The following is a 21,016-nucleotide window of genomic DNA, read 5'->3' as shown; positions in this document are numbered from 1 at the left end:
AGAAAGATGAGCAAAACTTGTGTTCAGATCCCAAAGTGAAACTGATGGCAACATAATTTATATAAAAGTGATGAGTGATACTACCAAAAAGAAAAACAAAAAAGGGAGACAGAGAGACACTAAAAAAAATGATTTGCTTTAGAAATTAATATCTTGTCAGCATTGAAATGTGACAAGATTATTAAAGCTCTGGCATTGCAAATGTTACACATGTTTTATTTATTTTTTTTAACTGGCTATAACTATTTAATTCAGTCAGCCATTGATTTTCATTCCAAAGAAACCTTTGTGGATTCTTTTCTCAGGAAAGGTTAAAGGGGTATTGAGATGAAACGCAATGTATTGGAAAACAGTTAAACATTATATTCTTTTTAGATATTCAGTTTTGTTAAACTCGTTGACAGTCACAAATGCCCAGAAAATATGGGCTGACTTGTTTTTGATTGCTGTTTGAATAACAGATTAATTTAATAATCAGTGGGATATTGAATGACAAAAATTATTGGTTAAAGCAGCCAAACCACCAACCCTAATGACATTCTTATGTAAATTCTTATTTTCTTTTAGGCTCCTACATTCTTAATAAACCCTATATTTTTGAAAATCCTTTTTTAAACACTGCATACTACCCCTCTGTTATAATATATCTGTCTATAATATAGACAGATATATGCCCATTTTTGGAGTTGCCAATTTAAAAGTTTCTATTTAGAGCCACTGAGTCACCTCTTGATGTGTTTTCCACATAAAATCATCAAGGAATTCTGGGAAAAGGACACAGAAATGGAGTTGGGATCAGCTAGTCTTCAAAGATCATTGGAGACCAAGAAGACTTTCACTGTATGGCTAGAACCACATGACATGGTTTTCTGAATTCTAGCAAAATGTTTAGGCACCAAGGTCATTGGATGTCTTCCAGGAGATGGAAAGACTGTTAATGGCAGTCTGAGAGTACGAAGCCTATTCCCATGGGAAGCACAGTTCTTTCGGACTGTTGCTCTCTGGTTTGCCATTGCTTGTGGAGGAAAGTAATCGCTGCCTTGAGAATGGTCTGTAATGGACATAGTTTTGTATGTTCCATTGTGGGAGGCAAGATGTTTTTCTTTGAAAAAGATCTTAGTGAGTAATTTCTGAAATACTATAATTTTCACCAAACTCAGTTTCCAAGTTACTTCTAGCCAAATGCTGTAGAATGGTGTTATTTTTGAATGTCACTGCCCCTGACCTGAAGTTACCTACAAAGTTGGTCAAAAATTAGTAATTGTCTCAGAGAACTAGTCTTACAAAATCTCATTATTTCCAGGCAAAAGTTAATGAATTTCTACATGAAGTATGTGTGGAAGAGACGTGCAAATTTGTCTTTCTTGTTGCCACCAAACATAATGGCCATTATACTGAAAAATCTACTGGCCATCAAGAAGGGAAAGATGACAAAAATCAGTATTTTTCTCCTTAACATATTGCATTTAAGAATACAAAGATCACACAAAATGGAAAATATTATCTTCATAAATACTTTGATAAATACTCAGATATATTTTCCAATAAATTTGTTTCATAAAATGGAGCAAAGAAAGACAGAAAGAAATATATGAAAGATAAGAAGAAAAGGGCTCAATCCTTCTCAAGCCTCCAAAGAGACTCTTTTTATGAGCCTATTTTTACATGATATGAGAGCATTATATCCTAATTTTATAACAGAGTTTCACATAGGTTTTTGGACTATAAAAATATAGTCATGAGTTGATTTCTCATTCAACCCCAGTCGATCTATCAATTTCTAATCCTGGAAAAAGAACCTTTCTGCTGCTCCACACTGGTGTCCTTCAACTTCATTTGAAGTCACTTGAATTCAGTATTTGAAATATTTCAAAGGAGGAGTTCTCTTTGAGAGGATCAAGGGGGAAACACAGTTTGGCCCTTACTCATTCCTTATCTCCTCTGTCATCTCTCCTCACCCCCAACTCTGTGTTCCAGATTTCCTGAACTTCTAACAATTTGTAGAACAAACCACAATCTTTCTCACCTACACAAGGCTTTTCCTTCTGCCTGGGTACTCATACTTGCTAACTCTGCTGCATCCTGGTGGCCTTAAATTATTGGCCACTTCTTCTGGGAAGCCTTTTGTGACCAACCCAAGCCCCCTTTCTCTGCTCACATATAACACTAATTCTGGCACTCAACATAGAATTTTCACATCGCCTAGATACTTGACTCTGAGCCCCAGGAGAACAGGCATCATATACCTCATTCATCACTGTCTACCCATGGAGTAGTCCAGTGTCTAGGATATAATAGACAATCAAATCTTCATTGAAGGCTTCCAATCAAGATGGCAGAGTAGATAAATGTGGTACTCTCTTCCCCTCAAGATCACATCAAAATTAAAACTAAAGTACTGAACAACCATCATTGAGAGCCACCTGAAGTCTAGCTGAGTAGAAGTCCTATAACTAAGAATATACAGAAGAAGCCATATTGAGATTAGTAGAAGAAGTACAGATGTAGAACAGGCTGATCCCAAACCCACATGTGGTGATTAAAAATCAGGAGGGATATCTCAGCTCCCACACCAGGTTTCCCAGCCCAGGGTTTCAGCGCTGGGAAGAGAAGTACCCATAACTTCTGGTGGGGATTGAGGCTGAGTAAGATAAAGGGCTTCTGGAGTCCCAGGTATTCCTCTTAAAAAGGTTACAATGGACTTATTTGGACTCATTTTCTCTGAGCTCCAGTCCTTGTGCAGCTGCTCAGAAGGCACCAGGGACATATGAAAAGAGCTGAATTGCCTGGCATCATGGCGAGAGCTGGAGTGGCAGCTTTCTTCCAGACAGAAGTGCTGGCAGGTGCTATTGTTTCTTTGCCGAGCCCTCCTCCATCCAGCTGTACAGGTGGGCACTATATTTGAGTCTCCATCAACCTGGCTAATACCATTTTCCCTGCCCTAGTGATTACCTGACACCCTGACCCACCCAACCTGCAGACCCACCTAAGCCACTTCCAGTAGTTTTTCCATACAAACAGCCTGTCTTGGTTCATGCTGCAGACTTTCCTAAAATCTCTCAAATATTCATGAACCCCAAATAAGTAGAATATGGCTTTGGAGTGCCCCATACCTCTTTCTAAGCAGCCCCAAATCCAGGACTAGTGGCAGCCAGCCTCAGTTTGCAGCATAGCCTCTCCCAGGCACCACCAAGCCAGCACAAGTGGCAACAATCTGCAAATCACTTTGTAGCTCATATGAAGTGGCCCCAGTCAGGGGACAGGCAGCAGCTGAACTTGGCTTGCACCAGATTTCCTTCTGAGAGGCCTCAGAACCAACATATCCAGTGGCCAGCTACAGACCACACCAGAGCACCACCCAACCAGATCCACAAACAACACACCCAAAGTGCAGACTTGGTTGGCTCAAGAGCTCCACTAAATAAATCCTGATCCATAGGGTCAACCTCTGCACAACAGCTTCTCCACTGTAGTTATAGCCAATCAGCCTGAGGATCAGTCCTTCCCATTGAAGTACCAAGAGCAATCAAGGGTCAACTACAAGAGTAGTGACATACAACCCACACAAGAAACACACCTGGAGTACTGGGCTTAGGTGACCAGGGAAACTGCACCACTGGGCCTCTCCTTCTACCAAAACCAGGAGATGTAGCTGCTCTACCTAACACATAGAAACAAATACAGGGAGGAGGTCAAAATGAGGAGACAAAGAAACATGACCCAAATGAAAGAATAGATCATTTGGGTCATGAAAAATTTGGGCCCAGAAAAATAACTAAACAAAATGGAGACAAGCACTCTATCAGACACTGAGTTCAAAAGATTGGTTATAAGGATACTCAATGAACTTAGTGAAAACTTCAACAGATATAGGAAACATAAAAATGAACATAGAAAACATAACAAAGTACCAGTTAAAAATGTAGAGAATAATAACTAAATGAAGAATACATTAGAGGGAATCAACAGTAGAATAGAGGAAGCAGAGGATCAAATCAGTGTTTGGGAAGACAAGGTAGCAGAAAACACCCAATCAGAACAGCAAATAATAATAATGATAATGATAATGATCATAGTTTAAGAGCCCTCTGGGAAAACATCAAGTGTATCAAAATTTGCATCACAGGGACACCAGAAGGAGAAGAAAAAGAGCAAGAAATTTTAAAACTCTTCAAAGAAATAACAATGGAAAACTTCCCCTACCTGGTAAAGAACATAAACATACAAGCCCAGGAAGCACAGAGAGTCCCAAACAAGATGAACCCAAAGAGGCCCACACCAAGACATGTTATAATTAAAATGCCAAAAGTTACAAAGAGAACCTTAAATTTGCAAGAGAAAATTAGAAAATCTACTAGGGAGCTCCCATGATGTCAGCTGAGTTCTCAACAGAAACTTTGCAGGCCAGAGGCATTGGCAGGAAACATTCAAGTGGTGAAAAGCAAGGACCTGCTCTACCAAGCAAAGCTATCACTTAGAATTGAAAGACAGATAGAGCTTCCATACAAGAAAAAGGTAAAGGAGTTCATCATCACCAAACCAGTATCATGAGAGATGTTAAAGGGAATTCTTTAAGAAGTAAAGAAAGGTAAAAAATATAAATTATAAAGTAGTAATAACTACATATCTATCAACATTTACTTTAAATGTACCTGGATTAAATGCTCTAATCAAAAGACACAAAGTGATTGAACTGATAAGAAAACAAATCCTTACATATGCTACCTACAAGAGACTCACTTCATATCAAAAGATACACAAACCAAAAGTAAAGGGATAAAAAAATTATTTTAAGAAAACAAAAATAAAATCTAGGGTAGCAATACATATATCAGAAAAAATGGATTTTAAAACATAGGCTACATAACAAGAGAAAAGAGGACCCAGTAATACTACTCCTGGGTATATACCCTAGGAAACTCAAAACACTAATTCTAAAAGACATATGCATCTATATGTTCATTGCAGCATTATTTACAATAACAAAGGTATGAAAGCAAACTAAGTGTCCATCAATAGATAAATGGACAAAGAATTTGTACATATATATAATGGAATATTGTTCAGCCATAAAAAAAATAATCTTACCATCTACAACAGCATAGATGGATCTACAGAGTATTATGCTAAGTGAAGTAAGTCAGATAGACAAAGACAAATACCATATGTTTCACTTACCTGTGGAATCTACAAAATAAAATAAAACAAACAAAACAGAATCAAACTCATAGATACAGAGAACATTTTGAAGTTTGCCAGATAGTAAGGGATTGCAGTGGGGAGGGGGGCAAAAAAGCAGAAGTGATTAAGAAGTACAAACTGGTTATTACAAATAGTCATGGGAATATAAAGTATAGTATAGGAAATGTAGTCAATGATATTTTAATAACTATGATGCCAGGTGAGTAATAAACTTATTGGGGTGATCACTTTGTAAGTTATATAACTGCCTAATCATACATTGTACCCCTGTAATTAAAAAATAAAAAAGTCTTTTTAAAAACAAGGAATGTTTACTAAAGTCCTAAGGTATCTTTAATGTTTTTTCCCTATGACCTTATTTTGTTTTCCAAGTGAACTCCTTAGAAACTTCCTTCAAAACCATTCATACATCAACTCTCATATCTTATGAATTAAGCTGTCATCTCACAAGCTGACAAGTAAAACCAATCTATCATGGAAGAAATCAAGAGAGTAGTTATCTTATGGTAAATGAGGTTGTAACTAGAAGGGAGCAGGTGGGAGGTTCCTGGGCAGCTTGAATGTTCTTCCATTTCTTGACCTGAGTGCTAATTATATAGATGTGTTAACCTTGTGAAAAATCATCAAACTGCAAATGTATGGTTTATACACTTTTCTTTATCTGTTATACAAGTCTGTCCAGGAAAAGTCCAGCCATTGTTAAAATAACAAGAAGAAGTTATGCTTCATTGATGTAATGTAGAAGCCAAGGAGGGTGGACTGGAAAGCACATGCATGAACAATGATGACTTCACTATACTAGTCAGTGGGGGTGGTAGATGCCATCGAGTGAGCATGTATCCTGAGTGGCTGTGACATTCAAAATGACTGAGTGGAATGAGCAACAAATCTGCATCAAATTTTATGTTAAACCTAAACATTCTTCCATGGAATAGTTAAAGCTATTCAGATGACTCAGAAGGGCACAGCTATGGGCAACTAGTGATTGCCAGCTTCATCACAACAAAGCATCTACTCATGTCTTGTGCAGAGTTTTTTTTTGGTGAAACATCAAATCACTCAGGTGACTCAGCCCCACTATGGTACAGATTTGGCGCACTATGTCTTCTGGCTTTTTCCCCTCCAGAAAAATCCGCCATTGAAAAGGAATAGATTTCAGACCATTGATGAGACTCAGGAAAATACAACAGGGCACCTGATGGTGATTGGGAGAACTGTGTGAGGTCCCAAGGTGCCTACTTTGAAGAGGACTGGAGCATCATTGTCCTATGGACAATGTTCCTTGTATCTTGTATCCTCCTAAATAAATGTCTCTATTTTTCATAGTACATGTCTAGATACCTTCTGGATAGACCTGGTATGTCAATAAAAAGCTTATTTAAAAAGAGAGGAAAAGCACAAGTCCCTTTTTCTCTCTCCATCAGATCCCTAGGTCTTTATTGTTCAATTTCTATAATGTATGACTAAGCTGCTGGATGGTGGTCTTGAACTAAAACTTTGAAAGAAAAATTCTTCAAAGTCCTCAGTGTCTTTTCACGGGGGGCAGAAAGTTGTATAAGGCCTTCCTCAACTTCCCAACCTTCTGTGAGTGTTCAAGCCAGCATGAAATTCAAGGTCTGAAACAGGCTAGTCATGGTAGGTGAAAACACCTTCAGCATAAACTTTTTATCATACTTATCTGTAGATTTCCCAAAGCTCCAGCAGTTTCTGGACCATAACAGGAATGCAGTAACTTCCTGGTGAATGAAAGGTAGTCTTCTCTTTAGTTGGAAATCTTTAGGTCACTCACTTTAATCACACTGCAGTCATGCTGTTGGTTTTTAATTACAAGTCAATAAGAAAACATTTTACTTGCCTTAACAATTATCTATGTTGGTTCTATTTGTTTTTTGACTTAGAATGGAAATAAGAAACCTAATTTACTATACTAAGTGTGACCACTTATTGTTTATTAAGAGATACTATCTACCTTGTGGAGTTTGTAGTTATGATGACTAAGGATATAATATCTCTCTGGTCAAGAAAAGGTTTGAAATCATTATAAAATCAGTGGAGTTCACTTCACAGAGAGCCATGAACTGTCAACAGTCTTTAATGAATTTGTCATCTGAGATACATATTTGCTATATCCTTTACTATAGTAGTGAAGTGATATTAGACTATAAAAGGAAAATTCACATTTCAATAGAGTGGTTTATGATTTATTTTATACTAAGTTGATATGGTATTATGCTTGTATTAAATGTGGTCATTTGTTAAGTATTCCCCATTTCAGGCATTATGTTAAATTCACAACATAAATTTTCCCACTACACTCTTACAAGTCTATGATATGTATACTATTAGTATCCCCCAAATTTCCCAAGAGAAGCTGAATTTCAGAGTGTTTAGGTTCTTGCTTGGGGTCACACAGCTAGCATTTGCTTGAACTAGGACTCACACTCTGGACTCTCTTGATTGCACAGCTACTGCACTAAACCATTATACCTCAGCGCTTGCTTGTGGTTGCTCTCAGATGTCCTAAGTCAGTGGAAAACCATATCAAGGCAGACTGGGAAAGTAGTGGAAGGCATTGTTTTCTAGACACTTAGACATGTGGAATGAAATAGTAAAATAAAACAAGCATGTGTCAATGTAATTACCAGAAAAGATACTAAAAACCAATTCGTACATTTATAGCTAAGTGTAAAAAGCTGAAAATCTGGTGTTGTCTAGGGCTCTGACATTAGCATGAGAAATCAAACTTTATGCCTAAACTTATGTTGCCTAGGAAAAATATTTACTGTAATTATATGATGCAGAAACTCCTAAACACAAAAGCTTATCTAACAACTATTCCCAGCCAGTCAATACAAATAGTATACATGATTGAAGACAAGATAGAAATCTATTGTGAAGAGAAACTCAAGCTCTATTCTGTTCCTACAAAAATAATATTTAATAGTAAAGATCAGTTTAGAGTCAAAAATGACAAAACACTTGGACAAAAATCTATGATGAAAGCAAGCAGATACAAAAAACAAGAGGATTGGTACCCTCAAAATTTAAACTACTAAAATAATCTTTAAAAGCCTTTAGAATTAGGTATAGGAAACTTAAGAATAAGACTCTACATAAAAGAATATGCAAATTTTTAAAAGAAGCAAATAAACCTTCTAGAAAAGAAAAAATGAAAGAGAGGCATATTAAAAACTCAATTCATTCTCTCTAAGTAGCAGACGAGATACAATAAAAAGGAAAATAATGAACTCTAGTTAAGTTGAAGGAAGTTATTCAGAACAAAGTATATAAATAAACAGAAATAAACTTATATCTAAACATAGTTTATTTTTTAGTGAAATTTCAGAACACTAAAGAGGGAGTTAACTGGTTAAGAGCATGATGGGTAGGGAGCCAGACTACTTACAAAGGTGAAAAACTAGAAGTCAGAAGATAAAGGAATAATATCTTTAAAATATTTGTATTTAGATACCATGGAGTTAAATTATCCCTTCAGAATACCTACCAAATAATGTGTTTTTGACAAAGAATGAAAGCATTTACCACTCCCAGATCATTCTTGAAAACAACTTCCAAAGTACTTTAAAACAGAAATGCAATGGTTTAAAAAAAAAAAAACAAGACTGGTAAACATTTTACCAATGTTTAAAAAAAACATTGTTAAAAAAACAATGGTTAAAAAAAAACAGATTGGTAAACATTTAACTTACCATAGGCAGGAACAAGATTAATACAATGTACAGTGGGTTTAAAAACATGGTAGAACTAAGGTGTTAAAACATATTACATGAAAAAGATGCAAGGTAATCTAGGTTAGAGAATTCTAAGTTTTGTCCTGGAGGAGGGAACAATCCTGAGCAGTTAAAGCACGTTTAAAACATTAAGGTAACGACTGAAAAAAATAAAGAGTGTAAACTTCACTACTAGTAAGGGGGAGAAAAGGAGTAGAGAAAACAATAAATCCAACAGAAGGGAAAAAAAGCAAAGAAAAAGAAGAATAGAGGGCATATAAAATGACAGTAGAAATAAATCTACCAATAACAAGGAAAGGTATCTCAAATCCAGCTATATTCAGCTATTTATAAGACAAATCCCAATGCACCATGACAAAACAGAATTGAAAATGGAGGGAAAGGGGGAAATATGCTTAGGAAGTGTTACCCAAAGAAGATCTACTGTGCCTATACTATTAGCAAACAAAATAGACATGAAAACATAAAGGACTTTAATTGGGACAACTGTAACAGAACAACAATTAAAAGAAAAAAAGAGAAAAGAAGTTTTACATAGTGATAAAAGGAATGATTTATTAGAAAGCTATACCAATCCTGAACATAGATATCCATGGTAACATAGCTTCAAAACATAGAAAGCAAAATGAACTTCATGACACAAAGGGGTTGAAAAATCCTTAAGCCAGTAAGAGATTAATTACCATCTAAAATACACACCCCTTATAATATTGTGTCAACTGTAATTGAAAAAATTAATAAAAGTAAAATAAAATAGATACCTCTCAAAACCAACTTGGGAACACTTGAGCCAATAGATACATATGAACATACTAATCCCTGTACCCAGCTGCTAGAGAATGAAACTTGCTTTCAGTAATACATGGACAAGTACTAGAACACAAAGCAAGTCTCCATACATTTTAAAAAACATATGTTATACAGACCACAATGTCATTTAATTAGATATCAATAATTTTTTAAAAGCCTCAAACCCCTCATATTAGGAAATCTTAAAAGACTATTTAAATATTATAGATCAAAAATTGTGAAAATTACTTGTCTCATATCAGCCAGGGACAAAGTAACTCCTTGTTTATCCCAGGTTGGCTTTTGGTCTGTGCCCATGCCTGGTTCATGCCTTGGACACATGGAAAAATTGTGAAAATTAAAAAATTATTAGTTCAATAATAATAAAAGCCCTATATATTAAATTTATAGAGAGAACCTACAATGTATAGAGAAATTTTGTATGTATATAATGTATTATATATATTAATGAAGATGAAAACATAAGCAGCAAACACAAAATATTATAAAATTAAAGAAAAGAATAAACTCCCAAAACACAGAAGAAAGATGATAATAGAGATAAGAAACAAAATAAATAAAATAGAAAGTCAAAGGAACAGCAGAAAGAATCAAACATACTAAATGATTCCTCTTGGAAAAGAGAAGCCAAACAAACATATTTCTACCAGTATGGGGAGGGGAGGAAACATGAAACATGGGAAGGTCGGAGGGAGTTAGGAAAAGAGAGAGACAGAGAGAGGAGATGAGGAGGGAGGAAGGAAAGGGGAGGGAGAGGTGAGAGAGAGAGGGGGACAGATTGGTTTAAAAAAGGAAAATCACCAATAAGGTAGCATTTTTAATCCAAAGATAATACTTTTAACAAATGCATGCATTAAACTTGAAAAGTGAGATGAAATAGGCAATTTTCTAAGAAATATAATCACCAAAGTCATTTCAAAAAGAAATAGAAATTCCAAAGAGATAGCAACCCACTAAAGAAACTAATTCAGTATTTGAAAATTTGTTCACACAGAAACAAACAAAAATCTATCAATTACTGATAGTTTAATGAATTTTACCAAACCTATAAAAACAAATAATTTAATCTTACACAAAATGTTAAGATATTAGAGAAACAGGGGAAATTCTCTAAGTAATACTGTGACAATAAAATCACAATAAGAAAAAAGTCAAATGACAGTACAAAAAAGGTAAAGTATTACCCATTCATCTTGGTGAGCACAGATGCAAAACTTCTGTGCTCATATAATATGAGCAAATTAATCCTGAAATATGTTTTTGCTTTCTGTAATCCAAACAATGAAAGTCCATCATGGGAAAGCAAGTATCTTTTCACATTAGACAACCCATCTGCTATTAAAGATATTTATGGTATATATAGTTCATGAATGAAAAAAATTTAAAGATTGTACCCATGTAACACAATATATTAAGAATTAAACTTATTTTTGTAATGTATGTAGAAAAAAATTTTAATAAAATTCAACATCCATTTTTTAGTATATTTTATTGATTATGCTATTACAGTTGCCCTATTTTTTTTATCCCCTTTATCCCTTTCTTCCCTAAAACCACCCTTCCTGCATCATCCCCTTCCCCTCCTTTAGTTCATGTCCATGGGTCACACATGTATGTTCTTTGGCTTTTACATCTCCTTATTACATATTCTTAATCTCCACCTGTCTATTTTGTATCAACCAATTATGCTTCTCATTCCCTGTACTTTTTCCCCCATTCTCCCTCCTCCACCTCCCATTGATAACCCTCCATATGATCTCCATTTCTGTGATTCTGTTCCTGTTCTAGTTGTTTGCTCAGTTTGTTTTTTAGGTTCGGTTGCTGACAGTTGTAAGTTTGTTGTCAGTTTATTGTTCATAGTTTTTATCATCTTCTTTTTCTTAAATAAGTCCTTTTAACATTTCATATAATAAGAGCTGGGTGATGATGAACTTCTTTAACTTGACCTCATCTGGGAAGCACTTTATCTACCCTTCCATTCTAAATGATAGCTTTGCTGGATAGAGTAATCTTGGATGTAGGCCTTTCATGAATTAGAATACTTCTTTCCAGCCCCTTCTTGCCTGCAAGGTCTCTTTGGAGAAATCAGCTGACAGTCATATGGGAACTCTTTTGTAAGTAACTGTCTCCTTTTCTCTTGCTGCTTCTAGGATTCACTCCTTGATTTTAATCTTGGGTAATGTAATTATGATGTGCCTTGGTGTATGCTTCCTAGGGTCCAACTTCTTTGGGGCTCTCTGAGCTTCCTGGACTTCCTGGAAGTGTATTTCCTTTGCCAGATTGGGGAAGTTCTCCTTCATTATGTTTTCAAATAAGTTTTCAATTTCTTGCTCTTTCTCTTCTTCTTCTGGTACCCCTATAATTCAGATGTTGGAATGTTTAAAGTTGTGCTGGAGGTTCCTAAGCCTCTTCTCATTTTTTTTGAATTCTTGTTTCTTCATTCTGTCCCAGTTGGCTGCTTATTTCTTCCTTGTGTTCCAAATTGTTGATTTGAGTCCCAGTTTCCTTCCCTTCACTGTTGGTTCCCTGTATATTTTCCTTTGTTTCACTTTGTGTAGACTTCATTTCTTCCTTCATTTTGTGACCAGACTCAATCATTTCTGTGAGCATTGTGAATACTAGTGTTTTGAACTTTGCATCTGATAGTTTGGCTATATCTTCATTGCTTAGTTCTTTTTCTGGGGTTTTGATCTGTTCTTTCATTTGGTCCATATTTCTTTGTCTCAGTGCACCTTTTATATTGTAAGGAAAGGAGCCTTAGGTTTTTGCAAGGGCAGGGCAACCCACTTCACTGCACTGAAGTGCAGTCTGGATGGATGTTTCTTCTTTAACTGTTTGGTTGTTGGACTTCCATACAGTTTAATTTTCTGGCAGTTCTGGTTGTTTTTTGTTTTTAAATTGGTTGTTGTTTTACTTTTAGTTTTGCAAGGAAGCAAAGTGTATCTACCTATCCCTCCATCTTGGCTGGAAGTCTGAAGTTCAACATCCAAGTTTCGAACAATAATAGTAGCACTAAACACTCTTGAAGAAGTTTCTTAATTTAATAAATGGTTAACTACCAAAAACCTACAGAGATTTGGGAAATGGATAATAGTTATGGTTGCACAACATCATGAATTATTTAATGTGCCTGAATTGTACACTTAAAAATAGTTACAATGGTAAATTTTATATTGTTTATAATTTACTACAACTTCAAAAACCCTATAGCAAACATCATAACTAACATGGAATTATTAGGAGCAATTCCTTTAAATTAGGAATAAGACATGGTTATCTACTCTATTGCTTCAATTCAACTATGTGTCAGAAGTCCAGTGCAATGAAATATAAAACAATAATTAAGTATAAATATTAGAAAGAAAATTTTCACAAGTGATGTTACTGTCTCTGCAAAAAGCCTAAGGGAATCTATACACAAACCGTTGGATCTGAAAGAACATTTAGCAGTTTGTTGTGTATAAGATACTCAATGTACAGAAATCAGTGATATTCTCATATGCTAGCAATTACCAATTAGAAAATGTAGTTTTAAATATAGACCATTTATGATAACAAGAAAAACTATAAGATGTCAAGGTATAAATCTAATGTAAAATTATTAAACTGTATAAAAACCATAGACAGAGACATGTAAAGAAACAGATATACTTAGTTTATGGGGGAAAGTTCCAATAACATAAAACACAGCAATTATCTTCAAATTAATACATAACATAGCAATTTTAATCAAAACCCTAATGTAAGTAATGGAAATTAACAAGCTGATTTTAAAATTAATGTGAAAGAGTAAAGAGGCAAGAATAGCCAAGATGACTTAGAAGAAGAATAATGAAAGGATATTTGTTCTAAATAACAAGTCCTACTATAAAACCATAATATTTAAAGAGACGGGGTGCTGATATAGGTACTGACAAACCATAAAACCTGTAAATCGATCTTCATATAGATGGGAACTCAGACCAAGACACAGGTGTCATAATAAATTTATTGGGGAATAAAGACTATTCAATAAAAAGTGCTAGTTAAAAGGCCAACTATGCAGAAAAGAACCAAACTAGACTCTACCTCATGCCACACACACACAAATTCCAGGGGGATTAAAGTCTTAAATGCGAAAGACAACCCTTTAAAGCATTCGGAATAAAAATACGTGGGAGTATCATTATAACATTAGGGCAGAGACTGATCTCTTAAACAAGGAACAAAATACATAAATCAAAGAATAAAGAACAAATTAGGCTACATTAAAATAAAAGCAAAAGAAAATTTCTGTGCATCTAAGGACATCTATAAATGTGAAGAGACAGACCCAGGAATAGGAAGGCACATATACAGATCATATAACTGCAAAGAAATTGTATCCCAAACTCAAATCAGTATGACTAGATCCACTTCCCAACAGAGAACTGCCAATAGGAATACAGGAATGAAGAGTTCAGGAACCCCATATGACCAATGAAACTGTTTTTTTAAAAAGGCACACCCAAATTAGTAATCAGGGAAATGCATATTAAATGGCCAAGTATCATAACAAGTATCACTTTCAATCATCAGATTTCAGTGAATCCTGAAGATTTGGTGTGTTCAGTAAAGACACCTCGAACAGATAGCTGCAATTGTCAACTGTCCATTAGGGAAACACCAATTAGGACTTTTTCCAACCACCAACAAACATAACTATAAATCACCCATATTCTAGGATGCATTCTAATGCATTCTGAATGCTTCCCAAACTCTAAGTGATCTCTCTAACAAAGCCAAGTGATGTTTCTTCCAAGCTGATGGAAATACTTCCTCACACAAGAGGGCAGCCATGCTTCCATCTCTCCATGCAATCCTGTGCTGCCAGGTGCATTGGCCCATCTGGGCAAGTTCCTATTGAGCAGAAGGGTGGGGCCTTACTTGGAGCAGTCTTCACAAGCAATGTTCCCCGAGGTTTCCTTGATGGTGCGCTCAGAGACAAATGCTGGATATTCAGTATCACAAGGCTCCAGGGTCTGTTTCAATTTCTGGGCTGTAGGGATAAGAAAAAAAAAGAAAAAGATAACAAACACAAGGCACAGGCCTTATTGAGACTGGCAGCCCATAGGAACTCAGAACACAGCCCCGCTCCTGCTGCTCTGTGATTTTTCCAGGCACAGCATAATGCATTATTTTCTAATTAGTCAAGTGGTTTCATCTGCCAAGCAACTCTATAAGCTATAATTCCTCAAGCAGTTGTGTTGGCTTGATCAGCTATCATTTATGCATCATAAGAATTCTACTTTCTGGGACATCAGTCACCGGGTCTTTGACCTCAGACTTACTTGAACTTAGCAACAAGCACATATGTATACCTAAATAAATATATAAAATATGTTACACCATATTATTTAGGGTGAGACAAAGGTCATGATACAATTGCATGGTTTTATTACAGGAACAAAATTGAAATATGGACTAGTAAAATACGTAATGCCTTTGAACCAAAGCCATGAGCTTAATCCTACTATTATGAAGTTCCTTGTCCAGTAATACAGCAGTAAATAACACTGCACATAAATGAGTACCTAGTAGGCACTCAGTGAAGGTTTGTGGCTAATTAAATTATCTCAGCAAGTTATGTCCCATTGCACACTTTCTAAAACCTCACTAAGTCTCAATTTTTTAAAATTTGTAATTGAGGAATAATATAGGTCTTCCATAAGAAGTTGATGTGAGAAGTAAATAATATATGTTGAGTACCTAGTACAGTACATGGAACACAATGAGTGCTAAGTAAGTGTCAGTTAATAATAATAATAGCAATAATAGTAAATAACAAAAACAAAAATAAAGCTGCATTCTAATGAAGCCATTGTAACATTAAAAGTAGGATGACAGAATTTACAGTGGCTAAGATATGGAAGCAACCTAAGTGTCCATCAACAGATGACTGGATAAAGAAGCAGCAGTGCATATATACAATGGAATATGACTCACTTTTAAAAAGAATGAAATCTGGCCCTCTGCAACAACATGTATGGACCTAGAGGGTATCAGGCTAAATGAAATAAGTCAGATAGAGAAAGACAAATGGCCAATGATTTCATTTATATGTGGAATCTAAAGAACAGAATAAACAAACAAGCAGGACAGAAACAGACTTGTAGATAGAGCATTTTGAAGGTTGCCAGATGGGGTAGGGGTGGCCTGAGGTGAAGGGACGTAGAAGTACAAACTGGTAGTTACCAAATAGTCACAGGGATGTAAAGTACAGCATAGGGGACATAGTCAATAATTTTGTGATAACTATAGATGGTGTGGGATAGGTACTAGATTTATTGGGGTGATCACTTTATAAAGTATATAAGAGTCTAATCCAACCTGAAACTAATATAATGTTGTACATCAACTATAATTGAAACACTTTTAAATATATATATATATTTATATATATATACACATGTATATATATAAACAACATTTATTTATATATATATATATACATGTATATATATATATATATATATATATATATATATATATATACATGTAAGTGAGGATGATAGCTGGTATAACCTAGTGGTTAGGGTTGAAGGCTCTCAAGTCAGAGAAGTTGAGAGCACAAATCCTAGCTCCATCACTTCCAGCTAACCAACACTCAGTATTCTTGTCTGTAAAATGGAGGTGCCAGTAGCACAAATTATCCTCACTGGAAGTCTTCTCCTTAACATTTTCCCAGGAGAATGTTTACTGGTTCCCTGCACCCAAACTCTATGCAATGTTTTTGACTGATGTTTATGTAAAACATAAACATATATTTATATAAAATGTAAACATGTATTTTTAAACATATTACAGATATGTTATATGTGCATGTATAATTTACATTTACAATTGTGAAACTTAATAGTATTTTAAGAAAATGTTGTGTACACAAAGTCTCGTTTATATTCAAAATACAACTGGTTGGATTTCAGAACCATGGGTAGATGTTTTGTGGAATGCCCATCTGGGAGGCTTCTGGCACTGAGTGAGTCATCATGGGGTTACTGAATGCAAAGCAATTGTTTGGTAACATTAATGCGATAATCATTGGGTTATCAGGAAACCATGCTCTAAGCATTTATATTCTGTTGTGATTTTTTAAATAATATACTCTTTCCACTGAGCTTTAATTGTTTTGAGGAAATTAATTTGGTGTTTGTGATATTAGTGTAGTACACTGTAATTTTTTTCCTATATAAAACAAAAAGAAGTAGACTCTTAATCAACTTTTTTTTAAGTGTAGAACAGCTGATTTGGGTCACTGACATAAAGAGGAGATGCCCATGCTAACTCACAGCATTGTTCTGAGGGAAAAATAAACTAACGCACTATAGTTCTCAATAGACTGACACACCTGCACGGGCACACACACAACCTTCATGAAATGCTATCTTTCTAGAGTGCTCCATCCACATGCCAGGAGTTGGGCTCATTGCTTAGTAGCTAAGGACAAACTCTAGGGATTGTGTATTCTGCCTTTGCTGTATGACCTCAGATAAGTTTTTAACCTCTCCGTGCCTTTGTGTCCTCATCTGCAAAATGGTGATAACAGTGCTAACTTACATGGTTATTTGAGAATCAAATGAATTAATAATGGTAAGTGTCTAGCACACTGGCAATGCTATTTAAGTGGCTGTACTTACTGCCATGTGACTTCTGCCTATGGTATTTCATTGAACCCTTTGGTTAGAAAAGACAAGCAGATGGTTGCCTCACTGACTCCTGACTGCACTGAAGGCACAGTGCTGGTAGTTGTCATGCTCCCAAAGGGCCAGGAATGAAACACTGTCTGTCCCCTTCTGCCCTGTAGTGCTAGCTCTCAGAGACTATCATTGCATGCTTGCTGAATAATGAATAATTCTCCTGAATAAAATTGACAAAAGAAATATGAGAATCTGAGTCCTTAGTGGCAAACTGCCTGTCTTCAGGTGGAAGGCAGGGCAATTTTAGGGGCTGAGCCCCACAGTAACAATGCAGGGAGGCCAGTGGTGCGCATACTATTCCCTTCCCAGTTCTTATCCAATACTTCTGTTTTTGTCTGCAGGACCTCTTTGTTGGATGCTAGGGAGTTTCCATCATCCTTATTTCATTTGCTTTTCTCTCTTTTTACTGAAAAAGTCCAAATGTAAAGCTCAGAGTGACACATTTTTTATTTCCGTGGTTCTCATTTTTACAATTACTTTCTCTGTATGGCAAGTGACACTGAGTTTCAATTTCAATCATTACGTTAATTAAGTGTCAAAAAATGAGTTCGATTGAATGAAATAAAGATAAGTAAACAATAGCACAGATTATAAGTGGATATGGCACAAGCAAGCAGATGGCATCTAATCACCTATTGATGGTAACAGCTAAACTTACTAAGAAATTGCTATTTACAGATGATGTTCTGCTTTACATGGATTAATTTATTAAACAGTAAAACAAGACAAAATTAAAAAATGCACTATGAGTTAAAAATAATTGTTGTTTTTGTTTTGCAGATTAGTAAATGAAGGAGAGAACTGAAAAAAATTGCCTAAATTTATCCAGTGGTGTATGTAGCAGAGCCAGACTTTGAACTTGGGCTGTGTGGTTCCAGCACATATATACTTAACTGCTGTGTGAAGTTTGGCCAATGAACGAAAGGAAGAAAGTCTCTGGGGCAGGCTGAGATAGGCAGCACATATGATTTAAATATGCCCAATAATTGCACCATCTCTAATTCTCATTGTCTGGACCCAGTTACAGTGAAATGAGTCCACCAAGCTCACTGGCAAGACTCATTTAGCTCTGGTCCTTTCTGTAGATGAAATGTTTGTTCCTTTGACAATTGTAGGGCACCCAAACTGATGGGGTGATAAACTACTGAGTCTATTTGCAGGATGACTATAGATTAGCAGGAGGTTGCTTGATGTGCTTTTGGGAAACACATGAATTATCATACAAAACCATAGCCACATTTAATCTAAATAACAGGGTTTACTATGAAGACCTTTCTTTGTCTAAAGTACTATCAAAAACACCACATATACTTGCCAGTCTTTACTATTATCTATGAAACTGCAAACCAATAACTCAGATTTCCAGCAACCTAATGAGTACTGTTTTGACTCAGACATTTAAAACTCCTTATCATACAAAGGTGTAGGTACAAAAGAATCATGCAGCTCAGCTATGCTGATACTTTCTTGTACCAGAAGGGAAAACTGGCGCTCAGAAAGCAGACATAGCCTGCCTTGAGTTCCACAGCGAGGGACTACTTGCCATAATCATTATTTACTTCAACAGCAAAACCACCACCACCTTTGCAGTCAACACTCACAAAGTGCTTACTACATGCCATACACCATGCCAGGCCATTTGCATGGACAGAACCTTCACTAGCATGCAGAGAGCAAGGCCCTGCTGCTGTCCTGTTTTGCAGTTGAGGAACCCAGAGCCCAGAGAAATGGAGATGCTTGCCCACAGTCACAGTGGTATGAGTGGTGGTGCCCCAACACACACCTGTGTCCACATCCTGGAGCCTACACTCTTCACCATCCCACTGCTCTCCCTCCCACCTATTACACTGGATGCCTGCAGCTGAAGCCGCCTGGACTCATCACTCACTCAACAATGAAGCACCCACACAATTGAATATCTTTAATTTTCCCTTAGCAACAAATGTCCCTGATGAGAATAACTCACTTGGGTTCACAGTAATTATGTGCAGACAATAGGGAATGAATAGAGTTGCCATTTGAAAAGCTTTCCTCTTCTTTTGTTTCCATGAATGTAGCCTCTTTCATAGCTGGGTGCCAGCAAGCTCCGTTCTCTTTGTGTAACTTCGCCAAAATGATACCTTTGTGATACTCACCCAGAAATGGTCTTCCACAGTCCCCTTCATTAAGGAAATGAAGCATATAAACAGTGTAATTATGGATTCCATTTTTAGCTAAGCAAAGATGAATGTCTCAGCTCAGGGTCTTTAGCCAGTGAGGGAATGGAACATTTAGAAGAGAGGAGACCCTGCAAGTCAATGTAGTTATGGTGCTTGAAACACTTCTTTCCTTCCACTGCATCTAAGATCTACACTTACATTTAACACAGATGTCCATATGATAGCAGCCCCACAGTTGAGTTTCTTTACCCTCATTTGATTCAGATTCTTCGTCTATAGAATGGCTCAGCAGAAGGCTTTAAGCCTAAGTGTGACAGTTCAGGTGCAGCAGCCGAGGTGGCCCGCTGTCCTTCTCACCACTGTGTAGCTGAGGTGGCAGGTCTTGGTTTAGGTCTGAGCCCATTTATCTATTAGTTGTCTGCCTTCAGTGCCTCAGGAAAGTTTCGTGACAGATTTTAGCATCCCTACCTCTCAGGTATGTTGAAGGGATCTGAAGATAATCTAGTGCCAGAACCTCCGGAAATGGGAAAGCACTTATGTATGGGAGCACCATGTATCAACAATCCAACTATTTAGCAAGGTCCTTATTTAGAATCTGTGGGGGGGAAAAGATCTCATGGTGGAGCAATGGAATGAGATAACCTGGAATTATCTATTAAGGATCATTTTATAAAGCTTCCTAAAACAGAAACAGAGATCTGAAGCATCACTTTATTCCTCTGATCTAAAATTTTTCCCACTGTTGGTCCTGGTGGACAGGGAAGCAGGGGAGTGGGGGAGGTTAAATTTCAGAATGGGAACCTTAACAAGTTTCGGTTGCCCTGAGTGCAAAGCCCGTCACCCCTGCCCTGCACCTGTCAGTGTGCATGGGGGCTTCTCGGCAGTGGCAACACAACAGTGCCCCTGCATCCACAGTTTCCCTTTCTGTGGTTTTAGTTACCCATGGTCAATTACAATTCAAAAATATTAAATGAAAAATTGCAGAACTAAAGAATTCATAAGGTTTATATTGCACAGCATTCTAAGCAGTGTGATGAAATCTCACACCGTCCGCTTCATCTTTCCCGAGGCATGAATCATCCCTTCGTCAGGTATATCCAGCTGTACATGCCACTGCCCATTGGTCACTTAGTAGCCATTTGGGTTACCAGAAACTGAGATCCACTCACTTAAATTTTATTACAGTATACTGTTACAGTTATAAGTGTTCTGTCATATTAGTTATTGCTATTAATCCCTTAATGTGCCTGATTTATAAATTAAACTTCAGCATAGGTATGTATTTGTAGGAAAAATCATAGTAAAGTAGGGTTTGGAACTATCCATGCTTTCAGGAATCCATTGGGAGTCTTAGAATATATCTCCTGCACATAACGGG

General features: G+C 36.4%; 1 protein-coding gene and 1 pseudogene across 3 annotated transcripts in view; one reads left to right on the top strand and one right to left on the bottom strand.

The window, feature by feature from the left end:
- CACNA2D3 (calcium voltage-gated channel auxiliary subunit alpha2delta 3) overlaps positions 1-21,016 on the bottom strand; it is an 857,676-nt gene that overhangs the window by 41,885 nt on the left and 794,775 nt on the right. For all 3 annotated transcript variants that reach the window (XM_045832366.1, XM_045832367.1, XM_045832368.1), the window contains one exon: positions 14,670-14,781. In XM_045832366.1, the coding sequence (XP_045688322.1) occupies positions 14,670-14,781 (112 nt within the window). The remainder of the gene's footprint in view (positions 1-14,669; positions 14,782-21,016) is intronic.
- LOC123814629 lies at positions 9,994-10,087 on the top strand (annotated as a pseudogene).

The sequence above is a fragment of the Phyllostomus hastatus genome, unplaced genomic scaffold (assembly GCF_019186645.2).
Source record: "Phyllostomus hastatus isolate PE091 unplaced genomic scaffold, TTU_PhHast_1.1 phas_contig_16, whole genome shotgun sequence".
Lineage (NCBI taxonomy): Eukaryota > Metazoa > Chordata > Mammalia > Chiroptera > Phyllostomidae > Phyllostomus > Phyllostomus hastatus.
This window is presented reverse-complemented; position numbering and strand designations above follow the sequence as displayed.